Source organism: Saimiri boliviensis, chromosome 11 (assembly GCF_048565385.1).
Source record: "Saimiri boliviensis isolate mSaiBol1 chromosome 11, mSaiBol1.pri, whole genome shotgun sequence".
NCBI classification, from domain to species: domain Eukaryota; kingdom Metazoa; phylum Chordata; class Mammalia; order Primates; family Cebidae; genus Saimiri; species Saimiri boliviensis.
The window spans coordinates 49,255,431-49,281,683 of record NC_133459.1 but is presented as its reverse complement, the minus strand read 5'-3'; the positions used below and the strand labels follow the sequence as shown (position 1 = coordinate 49,281,683).

At 35.6% G+C, this 26,253-nt stretch overlaps 1 protein-coding gene and 1 pseudogene across 1 annotated transcript in view; one reads left to right on the top strand and one right to left on the bottom strand.

The window, feature by feature from the left end:
• The window catches only part of FAF1 (Fas associated factor 1), a 534,743-nt gene that overhangs the window by 77,874 nt on the left and 430,616 nt on the right, over positions 1–26,253 (top strand). Inside the window, exon 2 of the mRNA XM_003921572.4 lies at positions 6,820–6,888. Coding sequence (XP_003921621.1) covers positions 6,820–6,888 — 69 coding nt within the window. The remainder of the gene's footprint in view (positions 1–6,819; positions 6,889–26,253) is intronic.
• Positions 19,840–20,217, bottom strand: LOC104653167 (small ribosomal subunit protein bS6m pseudogene; annotated as a pseudogene).

The window sequence follows — 26,253 nt, the reverse complement described above, 5'->3', positions numbered from 1 at the left end:
TGGTTAAGTATATTCCTAAGTATTGTTATTATTATTATTATTTGCAGCTATTTTAAAAGGGATTGAGTTCTCAATCTGATTCTCAGCTTGGTCGCTGTTAGTATCTAGCGGGTGCCACTGATTTGTGTATTGGATTTTGTATCCTGAAACTAAAACTAAATTCATTTATCATATCTAGGAGCTTTTTGGATGAATCTTTAACTGTTTCCTAGGTATACATTTATATCATTAGCGGACAGCAACAGTTTGACTTCCTCTTTACTGATTTGGATGCCCTTTAATTCTGTCTCTTATCTGATTCCTCTGGCTAAGACTTCTAGTACTATGTTTAATAGAAGTGGTGAAAGTGGGCATCCTTGTCTTGTTTCAGTTCTCAGGGGAAATGCTTTCAGCTTTTCCTGGAACTTCAGTATAATGTTAGCTGTGGGTTTGTGATTAATGGGTTTTATTATCTTAAGGTATGTCCTTTCTATGCTGATTTTTCTGGGTGTTTTAATCACAGAGGGATGCTGGATTTTGTCAACTGCTTTTTCTGCATCTCTTGAGACGATCTGGTGATTTTTTGGTTTTTAATTTTGTTTATGTGGTGTATGACATTTACTGACTTGTGTATGTTAAACCATCCTGGCATTCCTGATATGAAACTCACTTGATCATGGTGGATTCTCTTTTTGATATGATGTTGGATTTGGTTAGTATCAGTTGTAATATCTCCCCTTTCATTTGTAATTGAGCTTAGTTTGATCTTTTCTTTTGGTTCATCTTGATAATGGTCTGTTCATTTTGTTCATCTTTTCAAAGAACCAGCTTTTTGTTTCATATATTTTTTATATTTTTGTTTGTTTCGATTTCATTTAGTTCTACTCTGATCTTGGTTATTTCTTTTTTTTTCTGCTGGGTTTGGGTTTGTTTTCTTCTTGTTTCTCTAATTTCTTGAGGTGTGACCTCAGATTGTCTTATTTGTGCTCTTTGAGACTTTTTGATGTAGGCATTTAATGGTATGAACTTTCCTCTTCAGTTCAGTTCAACGAATTTTTTAGTTTCCATCTTGATTTCATTGTTGACCCAAAGATCATTGAGGAGCAGATTATTTAGTTTCCATGTATTTGCGTGGTTTTGAGGCTTTCTTTTGGAGCGATTTCCAATTTTATTCCACTGTGGTCTGACAGAGTACTTGATATAATTTTCGTTTTCTTAAATTGATTGAAACTCATTTTGTGGCCAACCATATGGTCTGTCTTGGAGAATGTACCCTGTACTGATGAATAGAATGTATATTCTGCAGTTGTTGGGTAGAATATTCTGTAAATATCTGTTAAGTCCATTTGTTGTAGGGTAGAGTTTAAGTCCATTGTTTCTTTGTTGACTTTCTGTCGTGATGACCTGTCTGGTGCTGTCAGTGGAATATTGAAGTCTCCTGCTGTTACTGTGTTGCCATCCATCTCAATGTTAGGTGCATATATATTTAGCATTGTGATATTTTCCTGTTGGACTAGTCCCTTTATTGTCGTATAATGTTCCTCTTTGTCTTTTTTAACTGTTGTTGCTTTAAAGTTTGTTTTGTCTTATACAAGGATAGCTACTCTCTGGCTTACTTTTGGTGTCCATTTGTCTAGAATATCTTCTTCCACCCCTTTACCTTAAGTTTATATGAGTCTTTACATGTTAGGTGAGTCTCTTGAAGACAACAGATACTTGGTTGGTGAATTCGTATCCATTCTGTCATTCTGTATCTTTTAAGTTGAGCATTTAGGCCATTTATGTTCAATGTTAGGGTTGAGATGTGAGGTACAGTCACTCTGTTGTGCTAACAAATACTAGATCTTATTCCTCTAGTATTAAAAAAAAACAAAAAACTGTGTTTTTGTACCCATTAACTATCTTGTCTTTATTCTCCTCTGCCCACTGCCCTTGGCAGCTGCTAGTTACCATCATTCTACTCTCTATCCAACATTCTCTATTTTTTGATACTTTGTTCCTCTGGTTTCTTTTAGATTTTTGTTCATGATTTTTTAGCTCTATGAACATGTTTAAGCTGATAATTGATAGACTGTCTACTGAGTCTGATGTCTGTTTTTCCTCAGGGACAGTTTCTGTTAATTTCTCCCTTGAATGGGCCACGTACTTTGTTGCTTCTCTGCATGCTTTACACATATTTAAATGGACATTTAAAACATATGTCTCTGGAAATTTAGATTGGTCTTCATTCTCATGTTTTGTTTTTGTTGCTTTCTGTAGGTTGCAATTGTCTGTTTAATGACTTCTAAACTATTTTTGTAATTTAGTTTTCTTTGTCACAAGTGGTTTCTGTCTTAGTCTACTTGTTCATCATAACAAAATACCATAGTCTAGCTGGCTTCAACAAAAGACATTTATCTTCTTGTAGTTCTTTGCTGATAGTCTGTCCTCAAGGTACCAGCATGGTCAGTTTCTGGTGAGGGCTCGCTTCCTGACTTGCAGATGGCTGACTTCTTCCTCTGTTCTCACCTGGTATGATAGTGAGAGAGACAGCAAAGTTTTTACAAAAAATTATGTAGTTTTCTTTTCTAGTCTTTCAAGCTTGAAACAAGTTCTTTGGTATCTCTTCTTACAAGGGCATTAATCTTTTTTTTTTAATAACTTTATTTTTATGGACTTAGGAGTACAAGTGCAGTTGAGTTACATGGATATATTGTGTAGTGGTAAAGTTTGGGCTTTTAGTGTACCTATCACCTGAATAGTGTACATTGTACCTGTTAAGTAGCATTTTGTCCCTTTCCCCCTCCTACTCTGCCGTATTTTGGAGTCTCCAGTGTCTGTCATTCTACTCTGTATGTTTATGTGTACCCATCGTTTAACTCTCACGAATAAGAACATATGGTTCTTGACTTTCTGTTTTGGGATCATTTCACTAAGGATAATGGCCTCCTGATTCATCCATGTAAGGGTGCTAATCCTATCATGAAGGTTCTACCTTCATAACCTCATCTAGTCCTGGTTACCTCTCAAAGACCTCGTATCCAAATACCAGCATCATGGAGTTTAGGATGTCACCATGTAAATTTTGAGGAGGATACAGATATTCAATCCATAGCAGTCTCTTGTTTTTAAGCTATGGTCTACTAGTGTTTTGTTTTTCAATTTTTGTTTTAGATTTAGGGGTACAGATAGAAATTTATTACCTGGATATGTTGTGTGATGTTTGGGGTATGAATGATCTTGTTACTTAGGAACTCAACATAGTACCAAATAGTCAACCCTTGCCTCTCTCCCCATTCTAGTAATGCAACTTTATTGTTGCTATCTTTCTATCCATGAGTACCCAATGTTTAGCTCTCAGTTGTAAGTGAGAAAATGCAGTGTGCGGTTTTTTTCTTTCTGCATTAATTTGCTTAGGATTATGGTTTCCAGCTTAATCCATGTTGCTGCAAAGGACATGATGTAGTTATCTTCATGGCTGTATAGTATTCTACAATAACGCTGCAGGGGTTGATTATTCTTCCCCTTTTCATGGTCTTCAAGTTACTTAAGACTTTCTAGTTCCAGGAACTCATCTGGAGTATCCATGCAGGTCACAGAGGTTACCATAGTGTCCATGGTGCCATCAGTCAGCCTAAAAGATCTTACAAAGTGATTCCTTGACTATTTTCCAGAGCTCTGACAAGCTTGATTCTGAGGGGTTTTGCTCAGTTTTTTAGTGTTTCTGTGGAGGAACAGATTACCTACTCTACCTTAGACTACACTTTATCTTAGAACTAGCTACTCCTCCATTTTTGTTGACAACACTGAGGAAGTGTATTTTTCTTGTGCTTTTTTTTTTTTTTTTTTTTTTTTTTGAGACAGAGTTTCACTCTTGTTACCCAAGCTGGAGTGCAATGGCGCCATCTTGGCTCACTGCAACCTCTGCCTTCCGGATTCAAGTGATTCTCCTGCCTCAGCCTCCTGAGTAGCTGGGATTCCAGGTGTGCGCCACCATGCCCAGCTAATTTTTTGTATTTTTACAAAATACAAAAAGAGACGGTGTTTCACCATGTTGACCAGGATGGTCTCGATCTCTTGACCTCGTGATCCATCCACCTCAGCCTCCCAAAGTGCTGGGATTACAGGTGTGAGCCACCACGCCCGGCCTCTTGTGCTTTTTTATAGCTTTTTTATATTTCTTGCTGTTGGGCTCTCTGTGCACTCCTTGTGATTCTTCTGTTCTCTTCTGTGCAAATTCTGCCCTGTTGTAACTGTTGTTTGTAGCTCTTTTTTTTTTTTTTTTGGGAGACGGAGTTTCGCTCTTGTTACCCAGGCTGGAGGGCAATGGTGCGATCTCGGCTCACCGCAACCTCCGCCTCCTGAGTTCAGGCAATTCTCCTGCCTCAGCCTCCTGAGTAGCTGGGATTACAGGCACGCACCACCATGCCCAGCTAATTTTTTGTGTTTTTAGTAGAAACGGGGTTTCACCGTGTTGACCAGGATGGTCTCGATCTCTTGACCTCGTGATCCACCCGCCTCGGCCTTCCAAAGTGCTGGGATTACAGGCTTGAGCTACCGTGCCTGGCCCGTCTGTAGCTCTTATAAGTATTTGGGAGCTGTTGTATTATCCTTCTCATTTATCCGAAAATGAAGATTGCATTTTTTGCTACTGTTTTACTTGTTTGCCTTAGTTTTATATGATATCCGAATCAAAAGTGTTCCACTGTGTCCTCAAATTCCCTTTTGCTGCCCTTTCATCATTAGTCCTTAGTCTCATCCACATTCCTGCCAATCATTTACATTTCAGTTCTCATAATTTTCTCTTTTCCAGAATGTCATACAAATGGAATCATATAGTATATAGCCTAAAAAAGGCTATATACTATACATGAGCTGTTTTTGTGGCTTACTATATACTGTAATGGCCTTATATAGCCTTTTAAAATGTAGCCTTTTTTGAATCTGGCTTCTTTCGTTTAACACAATTCGAGATTTATTTATGTTATTTTGTGTTGTCAGTAGTTCATTTTTGTTTCTGGGTAGTTTTCTTTTCATAGATGTACAGTTGAAGGACATTTGGGGTGTTTTTTGTTTTTAATAGAATAAAGCCACTGTAAAAATTGATATATAGATTTTCATGTGAGCTAAAATACTCATTTCTTTTGGAGAAATACCTAAGAGTGGGATTGTTGGGTCGTAACTTTTTAAGAAATTGCCGAACTCTCTTCCCAAGTGGCTGTATAATTTTGTATCCTGATCAATGTAGGAGAGTTCCAGTTCTTTTGCATCCTCACCACCCCTTAGTATTGTCAGTATTTGGGATTTTAATACTCTAACATGTGGAAGTGATATCTCTCTGCGATTTTAATACTCTAACATGTGGAAGTGATATCTCTCTGCATTATCCCTAATGACTTATGATGTCAAGCATGTTTTTATGTGCTTGCTCATCACCTGTATATCTTTTTTGGTGATTTTTCTGTTAAGATATTTTGTTTTAAAAAATTTACTTTTAGGCCAAGTGCAGTGTCTCACACCTGTAATCCTAACAATTTGGGAAGCTGAGGCAAGCGGATTGCTTGAGCCCCAGAGTTTGAGATGGGCCTGAACAATGCTATCTCTTCAAAAAATGAAAAAAAAATATTAGCTGAGTGTGGTATCATGTGCCTGTGGTCCCAACTACTTGGGAGGCTGAGGTGGGATCATTGCCTGAGCCCAGGAGGTCGAGGCTATAGTGAGCTGTGTTTGTGCCACTGCACTCTAGCTTGGGTGACATAGTGATGCCCTGTCTCTTAAAAAAAAAAATTATATAACCCTGTCTCTACTAAAAATACAAAAATTAGCTGGGTGTGATGGTGTGCGCCTGTAGTCTCAGCTATTCAGGAGGCAGGAGAATTGCTTGAACCCAGGAAGTGGAGGTTGCAGTCCGCCAAGATTGCGCCATTACATTTTAGCCTAGGTGACAGAGTGAGACTCTTTTTAAAGAAAGAAAGACAAAGAGCAGTAGTCATTACTGCTCTTGACTTTAATAAAGTCAATTTTATCATAGTTTTGAGTTGTGCTTTTCCTGTTATATCTAACTAATCTTTGCCTAATCTGGTCACAAGTATGTGCTCCTATATTTTTTTCAAGAACAGTACCAGAAATATAGTTTCATATATGTAGTTAAAATTTTTTTAGTATTTATGTTAAAAGGGTAAAAAGAAATGTGTGAAATAAATTTTAACAGTATGTTTTATTTAAACCAGTTTGTCAAACACTTCCATTTCCACCTGTATTCAAAGGAAAAATTATTAATGAGATAGCTTACATTTTTAATTTTTGTGCTAAGTCTTACCTGATGCGTATTTTGTACTTACAGCACATCTTAACTCAATTGAGCCACATTTCAAGGACTCATTAGCTACATATGTCTAGTGGCTACCAGAGAGTGGCTGGTAGTAGCTATCAGACAGCACAGAACTAGAAGTTTTATTGGTTTAGATTTTACTTTAGGTCTGTTATACATTTTGAGTTAGTTTTTATATAAAGTACAAGTTATGGGTTGAAATTAATTTGTTTTACAGGTGGTTGTCCATCAGAATCTTTTGAATAAAAGTTGTTCTTGGTAATTAGAGATCATTTTGGGTGTCAAAGCTCAAGTTTTAAATATACTTTCTTTTGCTGCTTTATTTTTTTCAAAGTAATGTAAATTTACTTTGTAATTAACAATGTCCACAGATATGTCAAATGCTTAGAGTTGTTAAACGTTTAGTGTTCGACTTTATTCATATACCTATTTGAATTTAAATTACATATCATGCTATTTAAATTTTTAAGTCTGATTTACCTTCCCATTTCTAAAATTATATGTAAAATGCTTATTTACTTTGTTTCCAGGCATGTACTGGCATTGAAAACATTGATGAAGCTATTACATTGCTTGAACAAAATAATTGGGACTTAGTGGTAAGTACTTTTTTTCTCTCTGACCAGTAATCAAATTTTATGAATTCTTAAATGTCTTTAATATTTTTTTTATACATGGGTTCAGCATACCATAGCTCATCTATAACTCTAAGCTGAATTAATAAATTCTAAATGCCATATCTTTTATATGAAGTTTATATTTAGCTCAGTATTAAATTTTTATGAATACTTAGATAATTTAAATGACTTTTAAAGTTGTTCTCTTATTTTACTGTGTATTATGGTTCATCTTCCCATGTGGTATTTTCGTGGAGATGCTTGAAAGGAAGGAAGAGTCAGACTTGTCTGACTGAAGAATTTATTTGATGTTCACCACTTACTTCTGGGGCCGTCACTGGTAATTAATCCTTTCTAAAGCTGTTAAAGTAGTTGCATTCTGCTGTGGTTTTCCTTACAAACTTCAGGCAGTATATTATAGAGGTGACTTAGTTTTTTTCTTTTTTTCTTTCTTTTCTGGCAATAACTCAAAAGGCAAGGCAAAGCATAGCACTAAACATTCACCTATTACAAAACAGACTAAAAATGGATTGTGTAGTGGTATTGGAGCAGTATTAGTTGTGTCAGGATGACACAGATGTCTCTTAATGCCTTTGAAATGCTAAAAAAGTTTAAAATATAATTTTGAAGAAGTGCTAATTTTCAAAAGTCAGAACTTAAGATATGTACTTACAGAAGTGAGTTTAGATATGCAGGTATATATACACATATGTTATATGGACTTACATAATTAACTCTTGATGTCCGTGTGCTTTATGTAGACTTACTAGTTCTTTAAACTCGCAATATGAAAAGCTTTCCTTCTCAGATTATAAAAGTAATGATGCTAATGTAATGAAATGAGAAGATGAAAAATTTGCAAAGAAATTATCAATTACCTTTAATCCCATCACTCAGATAATAATTGTTTCACATTTTTAAGGTATATTATTCCAGATTATCTTCTATAATTATGTGATTAAAAATTTTAAAAATATACAAGTAATTGTTTTATACCTTCCGTTCTGTAATCTGCATTTTTCACTTAATTGTCGCTGTTCAAATATTAAAGTTTGTCTAGTATTTCATAGTGTAGCTGTAACGTAATAATTTAACCAACTAGTCCTGTGCTTCTTGGGCATTTAAGATTTTTGCAGCATTTTGCTATTATGAACATTACTGTAGAGAACATTCCTGCATATACATGTTACATATTTAACCTATTCTTTACCAGAAGAAATGGAATAAATTAAATTTGTAATTAAATTTCGTAGCCAAATTACATGCATATTTTTGGAGTGTTGAATACTTTTTAACCAAATGGACTTCCAGATTGGTTTTACTAATTTAAAATTCTACCAACTATGTATATTTTTGAGATTTCCTATTTTGTTAAACCAATGCTTCCTTTTTTGTGTTTTCATACTTGTCAAATTTTAGAAATATTTGTATAGCTTGACTCTAAATGTATGTTTTTAACCACTGTTATTAGACTCCAACAAAGCATGATATAGGTGACAGCTCCATAATTGCCATGTAGAGGAAAGGAGAAAGGCAGCAACTTAATTGAAATGATGCATCCAAGTTTCTTGTCTTGAGTTTTCTTTCACAATAAAAAGTGCTGTGCTTTATTTAGTTGTATATTTTGGGAGTGTCTATTGGAGAGGCTGATGGAAATTACTGGGGTGATTAAAAATTCCTCCAAGCCACTCTTGCATGGTACTTATAAGAGGGATATGGAATAGAGGAAAGGGTGATTGTGGGCTGGGAGTACATGTCTTTAATGTGGGAATTACCAGTTTTGGGGAGGGAAGTATGTTCTTTCCACATCTGCTTCCTATTCGTTCATGTCCATTATTTTGAAGGTTAAAACACTTACTGGTTGTGAATATTTTCTCAGTACAGCCTATGCAGAGTATTGCAAAAGGAGAATTTTCCCAGATAGTGTTGAATAACCGAATGGTAAGGTACTCTTCCACTATTTCTGAGTTATTTTGTTTTGGAAAATATTCTAAGAACACTTGGGTTTAAAACACTGGTGTTATATTTGTGCAGAAATGCAATCATATATTGTATCAGGCCCAAGCAAAAACATCAGGCTATCTTTCAGAACTTTTAATTTTGGCTTTCTTTTGAGATATATCTCCCAGCTGGCTTTTCTTCACAAATAATCCACTTTTATTAACAGTAAAGATTTACTGTGCTGGCTGGGTGCAGTGGCTCATGCCTGTAATCCCAGCACTTTAGGAGGCTGAAGCGAGCAAATTACCTGAGGTCAGGAGTTCAAGACCAGCCTGGTTAACATGGTGAAATCCTGTCTCTAATAAAATTACAAAAAATTAGGTGGGCATGGTGGTGGGTGCCTGCAATCCCAGCTACTCAGGAAACTAAGGCAGGAGAATTGCTTTAACCCGGGAGGCGGAGGTTGCAGTGAGCTAAGATTGTGCCACTGTACTCCAGCCTGGGCAACAGAGCAAAACTGTGTCTCAAAAAAAAAAAAAAAGATTTACTATGCTTTGTAACCATCTTGCTGTTTACATTTTATCATTTCTCCTGTTTTTATACAGCACTCACTTTGTTTTTTAAAAATTAAACTTAAATATTTTGAATAATCCATCACTAGTTTAAACTTTTCAGTAGCATCAAGGAACTTTACTTTATGTTCTCTATATTTTGCCTGTGTCTTATATTTTGTGTTTCTAAATTATTACTATCACTGTTCTGCATTTTCTAGGCTTTGCAGAACAGTTTACATCAATTGAGTTTTAACCTAGGACATGTCTGTATTTTATATTTCCTGCACATATCACATGGACCTCTCCTTCAGTGTTTTTGTGCGAATTTTTGCTAGGGAAATGTAAAGGAATCTCAGTCACTACAGTCTGGAATTGTGATGAAGTTAAAAAAACAATCTAATAAAAAAACGCACTCAGTGAGCATTGAGTGCTTACAGTGCATCTGAATTTTTGCTAGATACAGTGAGGACTTAAAAAAATAAAACAAGATATAGTCTCTAAGTTTGAGAATTGTGCCGAAAAACCAGTAAGACACATGGTCTCGGATCTGTGTGTATTACACAGGTCGAGTATTACTTATCAGAAATGCTTGGGACCAAAAAAATGTTCAGATTTTGGATTTTTTAAGATTTTGGAATATTTACATTATACTATTGAATATTAGTATTGCTAATCCAAAAATCTGAAATCCAAAATGTTTCATCAAGCATTTCCTTTTGAACATCCTATTAGCACTCAAAAGGTTTAGGATTTGGGAATATTTTGGATTTTGAATTTTTGGATTAGGGATGCTCAAAGTAACTTTCTAAAAAAAGCAGTGATTGCAAATATTTTAGCTATTTTGTAGATCTAAACACACTTATAACACCTATTCTATATGAAAATAGAGTCCAGTCCCAGGAATTCTAGTTATTACTTTTCCCAGATCTGTCATATTATTTTGTTATATGGGCTGCTGTCTGCAAAAGAGGTATTCCAGACTCTGTGTTTTTAATACTCTGCATTTGGCTGTACATATTTTGGGGTAACCACAGGTTAGATTGTATATATCAAAATTCTGAAAACAAAGTAACATGAACTAATACTTTTAGGAAATGTCTCAGTCTACTGTTTTACTTGACAGGAATCTTGTAGGTCTCTCCCAAGGTTATCTCCCTTTAACTGTTGTCATTTTTCACATTACTCTGCACTTAGAGTTAAGAGAAGCTGAATATCATTACAGTTGAGATTCCTTCCTTGAGATGCATATTTTCCATTTATATCTAGAAAGGTAAGTACCTAAGGAAAAACTAGTGAGAGTGAGTTTTAGAATCTTTTACCAAAAGGCTGCCTTTTTCCGTGGAAGCGTGCTACATGAACATTCTAAATTCTAATCTAGGCCTTAGAATTGACCCACTTCTCACTTTCTGTTTTCACTACAGAAGAATTTGGGCCAGGGGAGGATAAAAATCTATATGGCTTGTGTGATTTTGACTAATCAAAATGTTAGCTATAGTTGTAAACACATTGCCTTAATATTGAATTGAAGGAAGAGCCCTGGCTTTTCAAACCTTTTAGTAATTTATTGAGTATAGTCTTGGCCAAGTTACTTCTCTCTAACTTCTGAATTTCCTCATATAAAATAAAGGATTTGTACTAGATTATGCTCAAGCTTCCGTGATAAATGAAGTATTTCTGAAGGATCTATTATGTCCTAATTTTTTTGTTAAAATTCTGTGAATAGCAGTCACTTATAAATAGTAGCACAAAAATTTTTAGTAGAATTTTGTAAGTTTGAAACATTTTTACACAGACTATTAAAAAATTCTTTTAACAACTTTATAGTGTAGATGATGGCAGGAGAAGATGCTCTGCCAGTTGTTTTACACAAAGTCTCTAGATATGAAACTTCTTCAATAAGTTAAAATTTCTAGCAGTTTCAGGGAAAGATATCTGACATATACTTGATAACACAATGCCAAGTGAAATAAAGTAAAAGTAAACGTTAACCTAGCCCATACTACATTTTAAGTACTCTGTGCTCTTAGGAAATGATTTTTGAACTTTGCGCCAATTTCTGCTGTAGTTTGCTGCCTCTGCTGACATTGCTGTTTTGCTGAAGAAAGACTGTATTCAGAGTGCTTATGTTTATCTTTAACTACATATTTCAACCTACTGCAAGAGTGAAACAAATCTGCACATGTATTTCTATATTGTTATTTAATTTTTAGTCCTCAAAGATAATTTTGTACTAATAGAAGCTTATAGTACAGTCATTTACACTGAAGAGTCAAAACTAAGGAAAATCATAATGCACATAATCTGCCTCATTTTAAGATCCATTGAGGTACTTTGGGACATTTCCATTAATTTTCACTTTTGAAGAAACATATTTTGATGATTGCCCTAACATTTCGTGTGACAGTTTCTTCCACTGTTACTCTCAGGATGTGGCTATAGAGGTCCTCAAATGTGCACTGCGTTTCTACTTTATACAGTGTTACGAACACCTGCAGTTTTGTGAAGGAATAGACTAACCATTGATAATAATGAGTTTCTGTTCTCATCTGAAAGCAGCCAAGCATTGAGCACTGGCCTTCATCAGTGGCCATCAGACACTGGTTTATATTTGCACAGACGCTTGCTATAAGAAAAGAGAAGTTACTGTGAAAGAATAGCTCATTATATCAATTTCTGCGTCTTTACTACAGCTCATTATTTACAAAATTTTTCAATTTCTCAGTTTTTAAGCTGACAATTATTCCATCTTCTATTGTCTCTTCTTTAATTGAGGGTTTATTTTGTGTTAGGTATCATGTGAAGTGCCATACTTACATTATTTCATTTAATCCTCACAGCAGTCCCAAAAGGTAAATAGGGAAATGTTAGATTATACAGATGAGAACTGAGGGCCAACAAAGTTAAGTCAACTGTCCAAGCTCACGTACCTATTAAGTGGTAAAATTTTGAACCCGGGCCTGTCAGTTCATGAGGAATTGTTATAGCTGTAAACCACATTTTAAGATTACTTATTATATTTTCCCTACCTAGTATGCTGTTCTTTGTACCAGTTTTTTCTTCCTACTACTATAAATAATGTTATATTGGGTTTTGGCTGTAATCACATAGTGGTGCTTTACTCTAAATATGTTTATGCTTTGTTTTCAAATAGATTCTCAGTTCTAGAGGAAAGGAATTGTGTTTCTTAGTAGTTTTGTCTTTGGCACATAGTAGTTGCCTAATGAATACTTGACTGATTGAGTTTATTATTAGCAAGTTTATTTTTAGGTCTGTTCTTTCTCTATTGTTTGGATATTTGAATATCTTTGCTGTTAAGACTTACTCTTACTGATACTACTTTTCCTTGTCTGGCAAACATAAGGTTTGAGGAAAGAGCAGGATAACCTAGACACCCAAGGAATAGGAAAGGGCTGGTTTTGATATCTAACTAGTAAAATGACATGATTTCTACCTATTGTGGCTTTTTTAAGAAATACTTTTCACAAGTCTTTTCTTTGCAGTTTTTTTCTAAGCATGTCATGTGAATCTTTCTTTCCTGTTTGCATTTGGTTGTGCCATTCTACTGTCAGGAAACCTCATTATATAGCCTAACCTATTTAAAAGTGTGTGTGTTTTTTTTTGTTTGTTTTTTGTTTTTTAATCAGTTCTGATACTCAGGAGACAACTTAAGGTGATAAAACACTGCTAAAATATAATTAGGTGTGAAAGAATTTTTTTTTTTAACTGTTCAAAGGAAAGTCTAAGTTTTTAGAAACATGAAATTCTCAGTTTACTAAACGCACATTGGTTTACCTGATCAAATCAAAACCCTTTGAAGTTCACAATTTTTCTCAATTGCAATTTGACCTTCTGCTTATTTTTACATGGATTTTGCTCTACCTGTTGTATCATTTTGCCTATCAATATAATCTAGTTCTAGAATTACTTTATTGCATGAAAGAAACATCTGTTTCATATAATCTATGATAGACAACAGTTCAGAGGCTTTAGGATCCAATAAAATATATTGTGTTAATCATCTAGCAGAACATGCTGGTGCCTATTGTTGGATGCGTTTTGGAAACATGTAGCTAATATTTACTGATTTTTGGTATCTAGTAGTACTTATGTAAATTGACAGTATAAATATGTTTTAGAACACAAACTAAATGAAACAGGGATTCAGCTCACAGCTGGAAAACCAATTTAAAGGCTTTATGCTAATTCTGAACAAGTAGCGCATGCTACTTATGACTTGGACATTTAAAAGAAAATAAAAATTTAGACTGGGTGCGGTAGCTCATGCCTATAGTCCCAGCACTTTGGGAAGCCAAGGTGGGTGAATCATTTAGTTGAAGACCAGCCTGGCCAACATGGCAAAAACTCATCTCTACCAGAACATACAAAAATTAGCCCCACGTGGTGGTGCATGCCTGTGGTCCCAGCTACTCAGGAGGCTGAGATGGGAGGATGGCTTGAACATGGGAAGCAGAGGTTGCAGTGAGCTGAGATCGTACCAATGCACTTTAGCCTGGGTGACAGACTGAGACACTGTCTCAAAAAAAAAAAAAAAAAAAGAAAAAGAAAAATGTAAATTGCTTCATTTTTAGAATTGTTGATATCAATCAGATGCACTGTGTACTTAATATTTTTTAAAGCTTACTAATCTACAAGTTAGCTTGATTTAATTTATTTCTGTTACTGGAAGTTATTTAGATGAAATACCATCACAGCCAAGTTTAGCATACCTGTAAATGTGATGACTTGACAGTTCTTCTTGCTGGTTTCAAGAATCAGCTGACATAGATCAGTGAGTGCTTGGAAAATAAAAAATAATATGGCAGTTACAATTCCTGTTCCTACTGTCTTTTTTTTTTTTAATTTGCTATTTAATGGTAATATAATTTCTTAAAATTTTAAATTTCACTTCTCTATCTTTAAGTAAAATATTAATTAAAGTGTTCATGTACAAATATTAATCTCTTTGGATTTGATTTATATTTAATTTAATGCTTAATTTTTAAATATTTCATATTTTTATATTATGCTCATCTAAATACTTCTTTATCTCTTGTGCATGTACTCAGTTTCTCTCAAACGCATACTTGCTCTATATCTTAAAAAGCCAAGTTTAAAATTTATGTGGTAAATATAATTCTTTAGATTCCAAGGTATTCTAAGATTAATCTTTGTGTATATCTGCTTTAGTTACAGGAAACTGAATAGTGGAATTGTTCTTTAAATGCTTTTGTTACTGGAGTTGGGCTTTCTTCTTTAGCTTAATGTTAAAAGCTCTACCATTTAACCCCTCCTCTTCATCATGAATGAGTTTTCATAACTCTTGGAGTATGTATAACTTCATAATCTAGCTAGTTACCCTATAACCTCAAACATGCCATATGTATTTCTGCCTCTAAGTTTTTTACTATTATACGTCTCCCTTGGATGTTTTCCTCTATTTCTTGTTGACCATCCAATTTTTTTCTTTTTTCATAAAAGCCTTCAGGAACGATCCAGATTTCATCTTTCCTTTTAAGCTCACCTGAAGTCTTATCCCTTATTCCTTAACAGGCTATTCTCTCAGTGGGGACACCTGTCACTGTTTTGTTGCCTCTTTCCCTCACCCAGGCACACATGCATGTGCACACACACGCGCATGCACACACACACATACACACCCTCTTCTACATTTAAAGAGAATGTCTATTAATTGTTGAAAGGATTTAAATGATTTCCAGCTAGGGTGTGTAAGGAAGAGCTGTATTGATAAATGTACACTTTGATTCATAGATATAGCTGGGGAAATGCATTGTATGATACCTTTATTAAAGCCATGACTAGCAACTGTGTAGATGTCTTTGAAGAGATATAAGTAGCCCTAATGTAATGTGATATTGTTACCAACATGTTGGCATTTTGACTTTTTTTTAAGTGGGAGATTTATTATATTTTTCTTATGCCAAAACTGACGTATAGTTCTAGAGGTTAGTAGTCTATATAGTCAGAGTTATGTATTTTAGGAGTATGGCAAGTCCAATAGCACTCTCACAAATTCTGTGTTTGAATTTTGGGATTTATTTTTTTTCTTAGTAATTGGTTTACTGCACAGAGGATGAATATTTTAAAATATATAATGAGTGATAACAGTGTGCTTAGAACACTATGACATCTAAAAACAAAAGGAACTACAGAAAACTTGCAAATTAGTATAGAGCTCTCAGTGCCCTTTTTCAAACTTCTGCTAATGTTAACATCTTACAACTACGGTACACAACAATTGGCATAGTGCTATTAGTAATTTTCTATCTGTCTTTTTTTTTCCCCTTTTTGAGACAGTCTCACTCTGTTGCCCAGGCTGGAGTGCAGTGGTGCAATCTCAACTTACTGCAGCCTCCACCTCCTGGGTTCAAGCAATTCATCTGCCTCAGTCTTCCGAGTAGCTGGGACTTCAGGCATGTGCCACCACGCCTGGCTAATTTTTGTATTTTTAGTAGAGACGGGGTTTTGCCATATCGGCTAGGCTGGTCTCGAATTCCTGACCTTGTAATCCACCCGTTTCAACCTCCCAAAGTGCTGGGATTACAGGCGAGAGCCACTGTGCCTGGCCGAGTTTGAGCAATTCTTTTGCCTCAGCCTCCCTAGTAGCTGGGACCACGGGTGTGTGCCACCACACCCAGCTAATTTGTATTTTTAGTAAAGACAGGGTTTCACCATATTAGCCAGGCTAGTCTCGAACTCCTGACCTCAGGTGATCCACCCTGTGTTGCCTCCGAAAATGCTGGGATTACATGCGTCAGCCACTGTGCCCAGCCAATACTTTTCTTACAGTACTATTGTGATATAATATTACTGTTATACTACTAGTACAATATTATATTATTTTATTTATTTACTTATTTATTTTTGAGACGGCGACTCGCTCCATTGCCCAGGCTGGAGTGTAATGACGCAGTCTCGGCTCACTGCAACCTTTGCCTCCCCGTTTAAGTGATTATTCTGCCTCAGCCTCCTGAGTAGCTGGAATTACAGGTATGCACCACCACGCCTGGCAAAATTTTTTTTTGTAATTTTAGCAGAGATGAGGTTTCACCACATTGACCAGGCTGGTCTCGAACTCCTGACCTTGTGATCTGCCCAACTTAGCCTCCCAAAGTGCTGGGATTACAGGCATGAGCCACCGTGCCTGGCCTAGTACAATATTATTAACTAGACTGCAGACCTTATTTGACTATTACTAGATTTTCTACTAATGTGCTTTTTCTGGTTCAAGATCAGATTTAATGTCCAAAATGCATTTGGTTTTCACATCTCTGTAGCCTCTTTCAACCGGTGCTAATTCTTCAGCCATTCCTTGTTCTACGACCTTGATACTTTGAGAGATTACTGATTGGGTATTTTAGAGCATGTTCCTCAGTTTGGGTTTGTCTGGTGTTTTTTCATGAGACAGTGAGTTTATGCATTCTTGGGAAGAATATCACAGATGTGATTTTGTATTTTTCTCAGTATAACAGGAGGTACATGATGTCAATATGTGTTATTACTGATGCTGTTAACTTTGACATGTGGTTAAGATAGTGTCTCCCAGTTTTCTCCACTGAAGACTTATCATTCTTCCCTTTGTAATTTGTAAGTATCTTGTGGGAAATATTTTGAGACTATGCAAATATCCTGTTTTCATTAAATTTTGCCAATGAATTTCTTATCCTCCACTGACTTACAATTATACCTCTTAAAATTATTTTTAGTAGTTATTCTAGGATCAACAATATAATCTTTAATCAGACAGAACCTACAGTTAGTAATAATATATTGCTTCATGTAACAGCCCCATATGGCATTGTATTTCCAATTTTTCTCATTTTTTTTTGGTATGATTTTTGTCATGTAATTTATTTTTGCATATGCCAGGAATGTAATATTTTGCTACTGTTTTTACTTCTGGTAATCAGTTGTCTGTTCGAGCAATTAAATGTAGGGAGAACATTAATTTTATTTTATTTTCATTTGGTTTGGTTCCATTTAAAAAAAAAATTTTTGGTATAAGTTTAAGTTTTTGTCTGACATAATATTCCTTTTGAGCGAACTACTTTAGCATTTCTTGTAGAATGCATTTGTTGGCAATAAATTCTCAGATTTTTTTGTTTCAGGAAGCTTTTATTTCTTCTTCATTTTTGAAAGATGCTTTCACTAGATATGGAATTCTGTGTTGACAGGCTCTTTTTTAGACTTCGTGTTTGTTTTTTTCAGTTTGAATATGATATGCCTAGAGAGGTGTGTGTGTGTGTGTGTGTGTGTGTGTGTGTGTGTGTGTGTGTGTTTTAAAGCCTTGTAGCAGTGGTTGCTGTTGGTGCTCTTGGATCTGTGATTTTGAAATATTTTTCTCCTTTATTGAAGTGAAATTTATAAAATATATAGTTAAAGCATACATTTTAAAGCATACAATTCAGTGATATTTAGTGTATTGACAATGTTGTAAACCCATCAGCTTTATCTAGTTGGTTTTGAAAATTCGTAGTTTTTTCTTTTCTTTCTCTCTCTTTCTAGGATTCTGACTATGCATGCATTAAATCATTTATTTTTTTGTCTATAGCTTTTGTTTGTTCTTTTCAATGTGTTTCAGTTTGAGTAATTTCTAGCTTTATAGTTTCTATAGATTTATCTTCAGTTTCACTGATTCTTTGCTCTGTGTCAGTTCTACTGATGAGCCTGTTGTGGGCATTCTTCATCTCTGTGACTGTTTTTTTTTTAAATTTCAAGCATAGTTTCTTTCTCTTTATGTAATTACGCATCTGATCTTATGTGTTGTCTTTTTTAAAATTTATTGTTCTAACATCTGTGCCCTATCTCGGTCTGTATTTTTTTTTTTTAATTTCTAAAATGAGGTTTATTACTCAAAGCAAATAATAACATTGGTCTTCAATTTATTTTTAATTTGTTTTGATGTCACCACATCGATTGGAAATGGTCTTCAATTTTTATTTCTGCATGGTTATGCAGTCTGAATGACTAGCTCACAATCCCAGGTGGTACTGTAAGTTTTGCTCTTCATAAAAGTGTTAATTGTTGTAAGGGGGAAAAGTCCTCACTGACAAAGAAATGACACTAATGAAAACAAAATCAAGAATGATCCACTGGTACCACAGATTACAGAGAAGCCGTTAATAAGCAGTTCCCCACCTCTCACAGCAAAGGGATCAGGAGCTAAAAATATTTTAGAAAAATCAAATAGCACCTGCAATACGCTGTTATATAAAGGCCAATCTTCATATCCTTTGCCCACTTTTGAATGGGCTTGTTTGTTTTTTTCTTGTAGATCTGTTTTAGTTCTTTGTAAATTCTGGATATCAGCCCCTTGTCAGATGGGTAGACTGCAAAATTTTTTTCCCATTCTGTTGGTTGCCGATTCACTCTAATGACGATTTCTTTTGCCGTGCAGAAGCTGTGGAGTTTGACTGGGTCCCATTTGTCTATTTTGGCTTTTGTTGCCAATGCTTTTGGCGTTTTGGTCATGAAGTCCTTGCCTACGCCTATGTCTTGAATGGTTTTGCCTAAACACTTTACAAACGAAGACATACAGGAGGCCAACAAACATATGAAAAAATGCTCATCATCACTGGTTATTAGAGAAATACAAATCAAAACTACATTGAGATACCATCTCATACCAGTAAGAATGGCAATCATTAAAAAATCTGGAGACAACAGATGCTGGAGAGGGTGTGGAGAAATAGGCACACTTTTACACTGTTGGGAGTGCAAATTAGTTCAACCATTGTGGAAGACAGTGTGGCGATTCCTCAATGACCTAAAAATAGAAATCCCATTTGACCCAGCAATTCCATTACTGGGTATATATCCAAAGGATTATAAATCATTCTGCTATAAGGACACATGCACACGAATGTTCATTGCAGCACTGTTTACAATAGCAAAGACCTGGAACCAACCCAAATGCCCATCGATGATAGACTGGAGAGGGAAAATGTGGTACATATACACCATGAAATATTATGCAGCCATCAAAAATGATGAGTTCATGTCCTTTGTAGGGACATGCATGAACCTGGAAACCATCATTCTCAGCAAACTGACGTAAGTACAGAAAATCAAACACCACATGTTCTCACTTATTGGCGGGTGTTGAACAATGAGAACACATGGACACAGGGAGGGGAGCACTACACACTGGGGTCCGTTGGGGGGAAATGGGGGAGGGACGGGGGGTGGGGAGGTGGGAAGAGATAGCATGGGGAGAAATGACAGATATAGTTGAGGGGTACGAAGGCAGCAAATCACATTGCCATGTGTGTGCCTATGCAGCAATCTTGGATGTTCTTCACATGTACCCCAAAACCTAAAATGCAATAAAAAAAAAAAGGCCAATCTTGTAAACTATTCCTTCTCATCCTTGCTCAAATGTGAAGGTATTAAATAAAAGGCTAAACTCTGGCAAATCTTCTCACTTATTCCTCTTCTTTGTGTAATAGAATTTTTTTTCGAGTGGGATTGGGACAGTCCCTTCACATTCTTTTAATTCCTGGGTCAGAGTGTGTTTGACAATATTCGGTCTAATCACATCTATGTTTGGAGACAAGTGCTTCATCATACTTTCAGCAGTTGTGGTTGGTGCATACAAATCCACCAGGAGATACCCACCTCTGTTGTGCCACTGATTGTGGGTGGAGATCTTACAAGGAAGTGCTCACTCACTCAGGTTTTCCAAGTCCCTCACTATTGCTCCTCTGTCCATCAGAGCCTCTATTTTACGTTTCAAAGCAGCAGCAGTCTTTGGCTGCCGCATGGCTTTCAGGATTAAAGCCAGCTCATAGCAGGCCATGTCCAGAGGCTCAGAGCTGATTCATGGGACGTGAAGAGGCAGGACATCAGGGATGGCGGGGACCTGGAGGTGGCTGGGCCGCACAGCTTCTGGGAGGCAAAAGCACACTCCGGCCACACAAGCCGTGGCCCCTTCGGTCTGTTTTTTTATGACAGCTTCTCACTTGCAAATATACTTTTTCAGGGTTTTTTTTTTTTTTTTTTTGTATGCTTTGTAATTTTTATTGAAAGCTGTACATCTTATATAGCATAGTATAGATGAAGGCAAATAGATTTTATGCCTGGAAATGAGTCTCCCTTTCTTTTATGCTAAGAGTTGGAGTATAATTTTGAGTTAGATTGCATTTGAGATTTATTTCTCCCAAGAAATTGTCCCAAGGAAAGGCAAACTTAGAAGGGATTCACATTCTGTTGAAAATGTAGTTCAGCCTACTGAATAGAAAAAATGTTCACTTGTTTGGCTACACCAGGACAGGGCTGGTTCATAGTCACTGGACAAGCAGTTAGCATCTTCTTTTGTGCAGGTTGGGGAGCAAATCAGCAAGGAGAAGAGTGGGTACACAGTAGGGTTGCAAAGAGTGTGGGTCCCTCTGTGCATGGACAGGCTGCACATGGGGGATGGCAGTTTGCAGGAGCAGCAGCATGGTGCTAACCCTCTAACCACAGGACGGGCAGGCTGTGTACAGGGTTTTACAGAGGAAGTTAGAGTCTTAGTGGTTGGTCAGGAGGTCTTTGAACACTAGTTTGCATGGTGAGAAGTCCATGGAAAGGTTATTGGTAGACTAAGACTGCAAGGTTGCAGAGAGAGCGTGTTCTGGACCCATGGCTGAGAATACTGCATATCCTCACACTTATACTGCCAGCTTCCATGTGGCAGCAAGAAACTGCAGGCAAGCATCTTCCTTCTGCAATGTCCTTCAAGTGCCTTTTACAGAGAAAGGTTACTATCATGCTTGTTTTAAAGGAGAGCAATATCTAGAGGTTCCTCTTTTTTTATTCTTAAATTGCAGAACATAATTGAAGGATGCTTTTGGATCTGAGAGTCAATAAATTGATAACTGAGACAGATAGAGATATTGGATGACAGAAAGTAAGCAGTCACTGTTGACATCAGCTAGATGGAAGTCCCACCCCATTTTACATTTCTGTACCTTTTTTTATATTAAGCCTTTATTTGGAATCACTGTTCCTTGGTACTTAAAACATTTTCTTCCACACAGCCTTTCAAACATTTATCTTGCTCAGGGCACCCTCTGTTATAATCTTAACCATAACTTTATCATTACCAACCACTGCCACCTCCTTCAATAATCTTATTTTCAGGCACACTTCTTTTCTAACACCATCTCATACCCATAACCTGACTTGGGAAATCCTTGAAGCACAGTAGCATCTGTAATTTACTGATACTGCCACCTTCACATTGTTTTCCAGATTCTTTGTATTCATTTTTCCCAAATCAGTTTCTTGGCTCCATGATTATGTTAACACTGCTGAGGGACGAAAACTTGAAGCCTAGGTCTTCAGGCTCTAGATTCAGATAACAGTATAGTAGAGATGACAGTTTTAACACTTATGCCAGTTCTGTTCAGTTATATTTTGCTGTGCACAAATACCATTGATAGTGTCTGCCTCAGGCAGTATATTAAGGCTTATGGAATTATGTACAGGTTTAGGAGAAAAAGTGGATGTCTGAGTATGTGCCACGTAAACATATTTCTCCCTGTGGACATGTTTGTTTCAAAGCATCTTAAAAATCAGTTGTGATTGACAACCTGCAGAATGGGAGAAAATATTTGCAAACTATCCACCTGACAAGGGATTAAAAACCAGAACATAGAAGGTACTCAACTGCAGAAAAACAAATATGATTTTTAAAATAGGCAAATGATCTAAGTACACATTTCTCTAAAGAAGACATGCAGATGGCCAACAGGTACATGAAAAAATGCTAAGCATCACTAATCATCAGGGAAATGCTAATCAAAAGCCTAATGAGAGATCATCTCACCCTACTTAAAGTGGCTGTTATAGAAAAGACAGAAAATGACAAAAGCCGATAAATGCAGACAGAGAAAAGGGAACACTTACACCCCATTGGTGCAAATGTAAATTAGTATAGCCATTATGGAAAACAGTATGGAGGTTCCTCAAAAAATGGAAAGAGCTGCCATATACCCAGCAATTTTCACAGCTAGGTATATATCCAAAATATGGGAAATCAGTATTTTGAAGTGGTATCTGTACCACTATGCTTATTGTATTACTGTTTATAATAGCCAAGATATGGAATCAACCTAAGTGTTCATCAAAGGATGAATGAATAAAGAAAATGCAATACACAGACACACACACACACACACACACACAATGGAATATCATTCAGGCATAAAAAATGAAATCCTGTTATTTACAGCAATATGGATAGAACTGGAGGACATTATGCTAAATGAAATGTCAGGCACAGAAAGACAAATATTGCACGTTCTTATATGTGAGAGCTAAAAAAGATTCATCTTATTGAGGTAGTGAACAGAATGGTGGTAAACAGAGGCTGGAAAGGTGGTAGGGAGCAGGGGATGAAGAGAGGTTCGTTAATGTGTACAAAAGTAGATAGAAGGAATAAGTTCTGATATTCTGTAGCACAATAGAATGACTATAATGAACAATAATTTATTGTCTATACATAAGTAGCTAGATTTGGAGTGTCCCTAACACAAAGAAATGATAAATGTTTGAGGTGATGGATATCCCAGTTACCCAGGTTTGATCATTGTACATTGTATGCTTGTATCAAAATATTGCATGTACTCCATAAATATGTACAGCTATTATATATCCATAAAATGAAAAAAAATTATGTCAGAAACCATAGGCAAACCCTCTTATCACATATGTGACACATAGCCCTCAATATTTAAAAAAAAATCAGTTGTGATCACTAGTGGTATGTTGAAGTAGCAAATTAAAGTGTTGGTTTTAGACAAAGATAATTGGCATTCAATAGTATCCCTATGTCTGTCACCTGCCATGATGCTTTATAAAGCTAGTAAATAATTCCAAAATGAATGTATCTCATTCTCTTATTTTGAATGAATTCAAATATTATGCTAAGTCCCTTACTATGTGCTAGCACTTTTTTAGGCACAAGGGATGTAGCAGTGAATAAGACAAAGGAAGTCCACAGTTTTGCTGGATTTTATATTCTTGAGTAGATGGGAATCAGATAATCTGCAAAAGTAAATTAATAAATATACAGTGTAATTTTATAATATGATAAATACCATGAAGAAAACCAAATAGAATAATAAAATAGTGTTACTAAAGATATTGAGAGGGTTATTTTATGTTGTAGAGTCAGATAAAGGTAGCATTTTAACTGAAATGTGAGAATAAGGAGCCAGCCAGGTGAAGATCTGAGGAAAAAGCACTTTGAAAACAGAGGGAAAAGCAAACGCAAAAGCCCTGAGGTGAGAGCAAATGTGTTTCAGAAGGAGATAGAAATCTAACATGGCTAGAGGATAGTGAGCAAAGGAGTGTCTTTAGAGAAAACCAGGCAGAAGTAGGGGTCTGGTTTTTACGACTTCATAGACAAGGATTTTGTGTGTGGCAAGAATATTTTAGTTTTATTATTCATAATCCAAACATGATTTTTTTCAGTAATGCATGTAATATTAAAATGCATGCTTAAGAATGATCTAAAATTACACTGATTTGGATTACAATATGGTGTTCTCTTAATAGAGACCTCAAATGACAAGCTAAGAACTAATTATTGTTTCAAGGAAATAATTACTCAGACCCTTGGTTCTTTTTCTTGGTATCTACCTACCTGCTTTTCACCATTTGGGCTGCATCAGTCTAGGAACTCAAAATCTTGAGTTTTATATCAGAATGGAAGTATTAGTTTTAGTTAGTCAATGTGAAAGGGTTAGTACTCCTGGTTAGTGAGTTTAATGAGGCTCAGTGCCATTAGTCAGTGATTCTGGATCCAGCACTCCTGCTTAGGATAATGAAACTTAATATTCTTAGAGTATAATTGAGTCTTAAATTTTTGGTCAGTGAGGAGAAATGAAATTCAGAATTCCAAGTAAGAAAGTATAATGAGGCCTTTGCATTCCTGGTCAGTCAGGAAGTGTAACAGAGTCCAAAACTCTTAGTCTGGAAATGTAATGATCCAACATTCCTAGTTAGGAAGCACAACAGTCCAGCACTTAGGCAGCTATTGCTTAGCAACTGGTATGAAGGTTGATGAAAAGGAAACAGAAACTGATGGTTAGAGTGAAGTTTTAGAATCATTAATTTATTTAGGCCATGCTTTTGATTGATATCCTTAAAAATTTTATGCCCCATATGTGGGTTTTTCTTTTTACCTTAATAACTTAAAAAATTTACTATTTGACTTTTTATTTTTTATAATTATCTTCATTTCTTACCATGTTAACTGGCTACTTCTAAATGTTTTTCAGATAACTTCATATCTTTCTTTTCTTTGCTAGTCAAAGGCTTAGGCCTTTTTCTCCCTGTTTACTACAACCCTAAAGGCAAAGAAAGAAGTGGGAAAAAACATTGGTTTATCCTATGTTTCTTCTGAGTTTATGGTTATTAATTATTTTTTAAATATATTTTGTTTTAACACATGAACATACATGGATATTATTGAAAAATTTTAAACTATATGGAAACAAAGGAGAAAGTCACCATCTTACACTATAACTTTTGGCACTTTGGTATGTTTCCTTCTAGTCTTTTTTTCCTTCCTATGATTATGTATAAACATATGTACATATATACCAGTTTATCATAAACTCTTTTTTTACGCGAGTTTACGATAAATTGGTGTATATGTACCTATATATATGTACAAAATTGCCTGAACCTGGGAGGTGGAGGTTGCTTTTGGGTCACAAATATCTTAAATTTTTGAAGCCTTAGCTATAAACCTCATACTGGAAACAAAACAAAACAAAACAAAAATGTTGAAGCCTACAGGTGAGAGAAAATACATAAATGTTGAAGATAAAATTTTATGTATATATTGCAAGGGGATATAGGAATCAGTCATCAGCAAGGGTCTTTTTCATTTACTGCCATGTGCTGTTACTGAAACTTCTTTCAAATCTTGTTCTTACTGCTGTAGTGGAACCACTGCTATGCCAGATCTTTGGCTATAGTAGTGCTGTAGTTGGAATGTAAGGTTACTGTTACCACTCTTACAGTTTGTATTCACTATTAGCTATTTTAATCAAATAATAGCATTATTGTGCAAAAGGGCTGGGTCCTGATGGACTTCCAGTCTCAGTAATATGTGGCATCAGTACCAGTCTTAACTGCAGTAACCGATGTGATCACTTTTCTTGACTGAGTGGTATTTCATTATAGAATATGTCATAATTTATTTAATTAATCATCTATTAATGTAAATGTAGGCTCTGTAATTTTTCTCCACCATAAGTAAGACAATGGTGCAGTAAATACCCTTGCATTTACTTGTCTAACAATTTTCTTGGAATAAATTCCTGAAAGTGAAATTGCTCAGTCAAATTTGATATGAATTGCCTGATTGCACCTGATAAATATACCAATTTATAGATAACAGTGTGGTCTAGCTAACACTAGGCCTCATAATGGAATACTTTGATGACTTATAGTTTTTATAAAGTGAAATACATAAATCTAAAGTATTTTGCTAGGTGAATTTTGATGGTTCTATACATCTGTGTATTTAATACCTTTAGCATATATAGAACATTTCCATCGTCACAGAAAGATTCCTTATACGTCTTTCTGTGTTCTTATTGGCTATATATATTTTTTTCCTTTGGTGAAGTATCTGTTAAAATCTTTCTTGCATTATATTTGGATTTTCTTATTGGGTTATAGAAATTATTTATATATTGTGTATACTAGTTTTTTTGTCACTTATTCATAGAATAAACATATTGTTCTGGTATGTGGCTGGCCATTTTATTTTCTTTGTGGGGTCCTTTGACAGTCAAAGGTTTTAATTTGAATAAAATTCAATTTATGGGCCAGG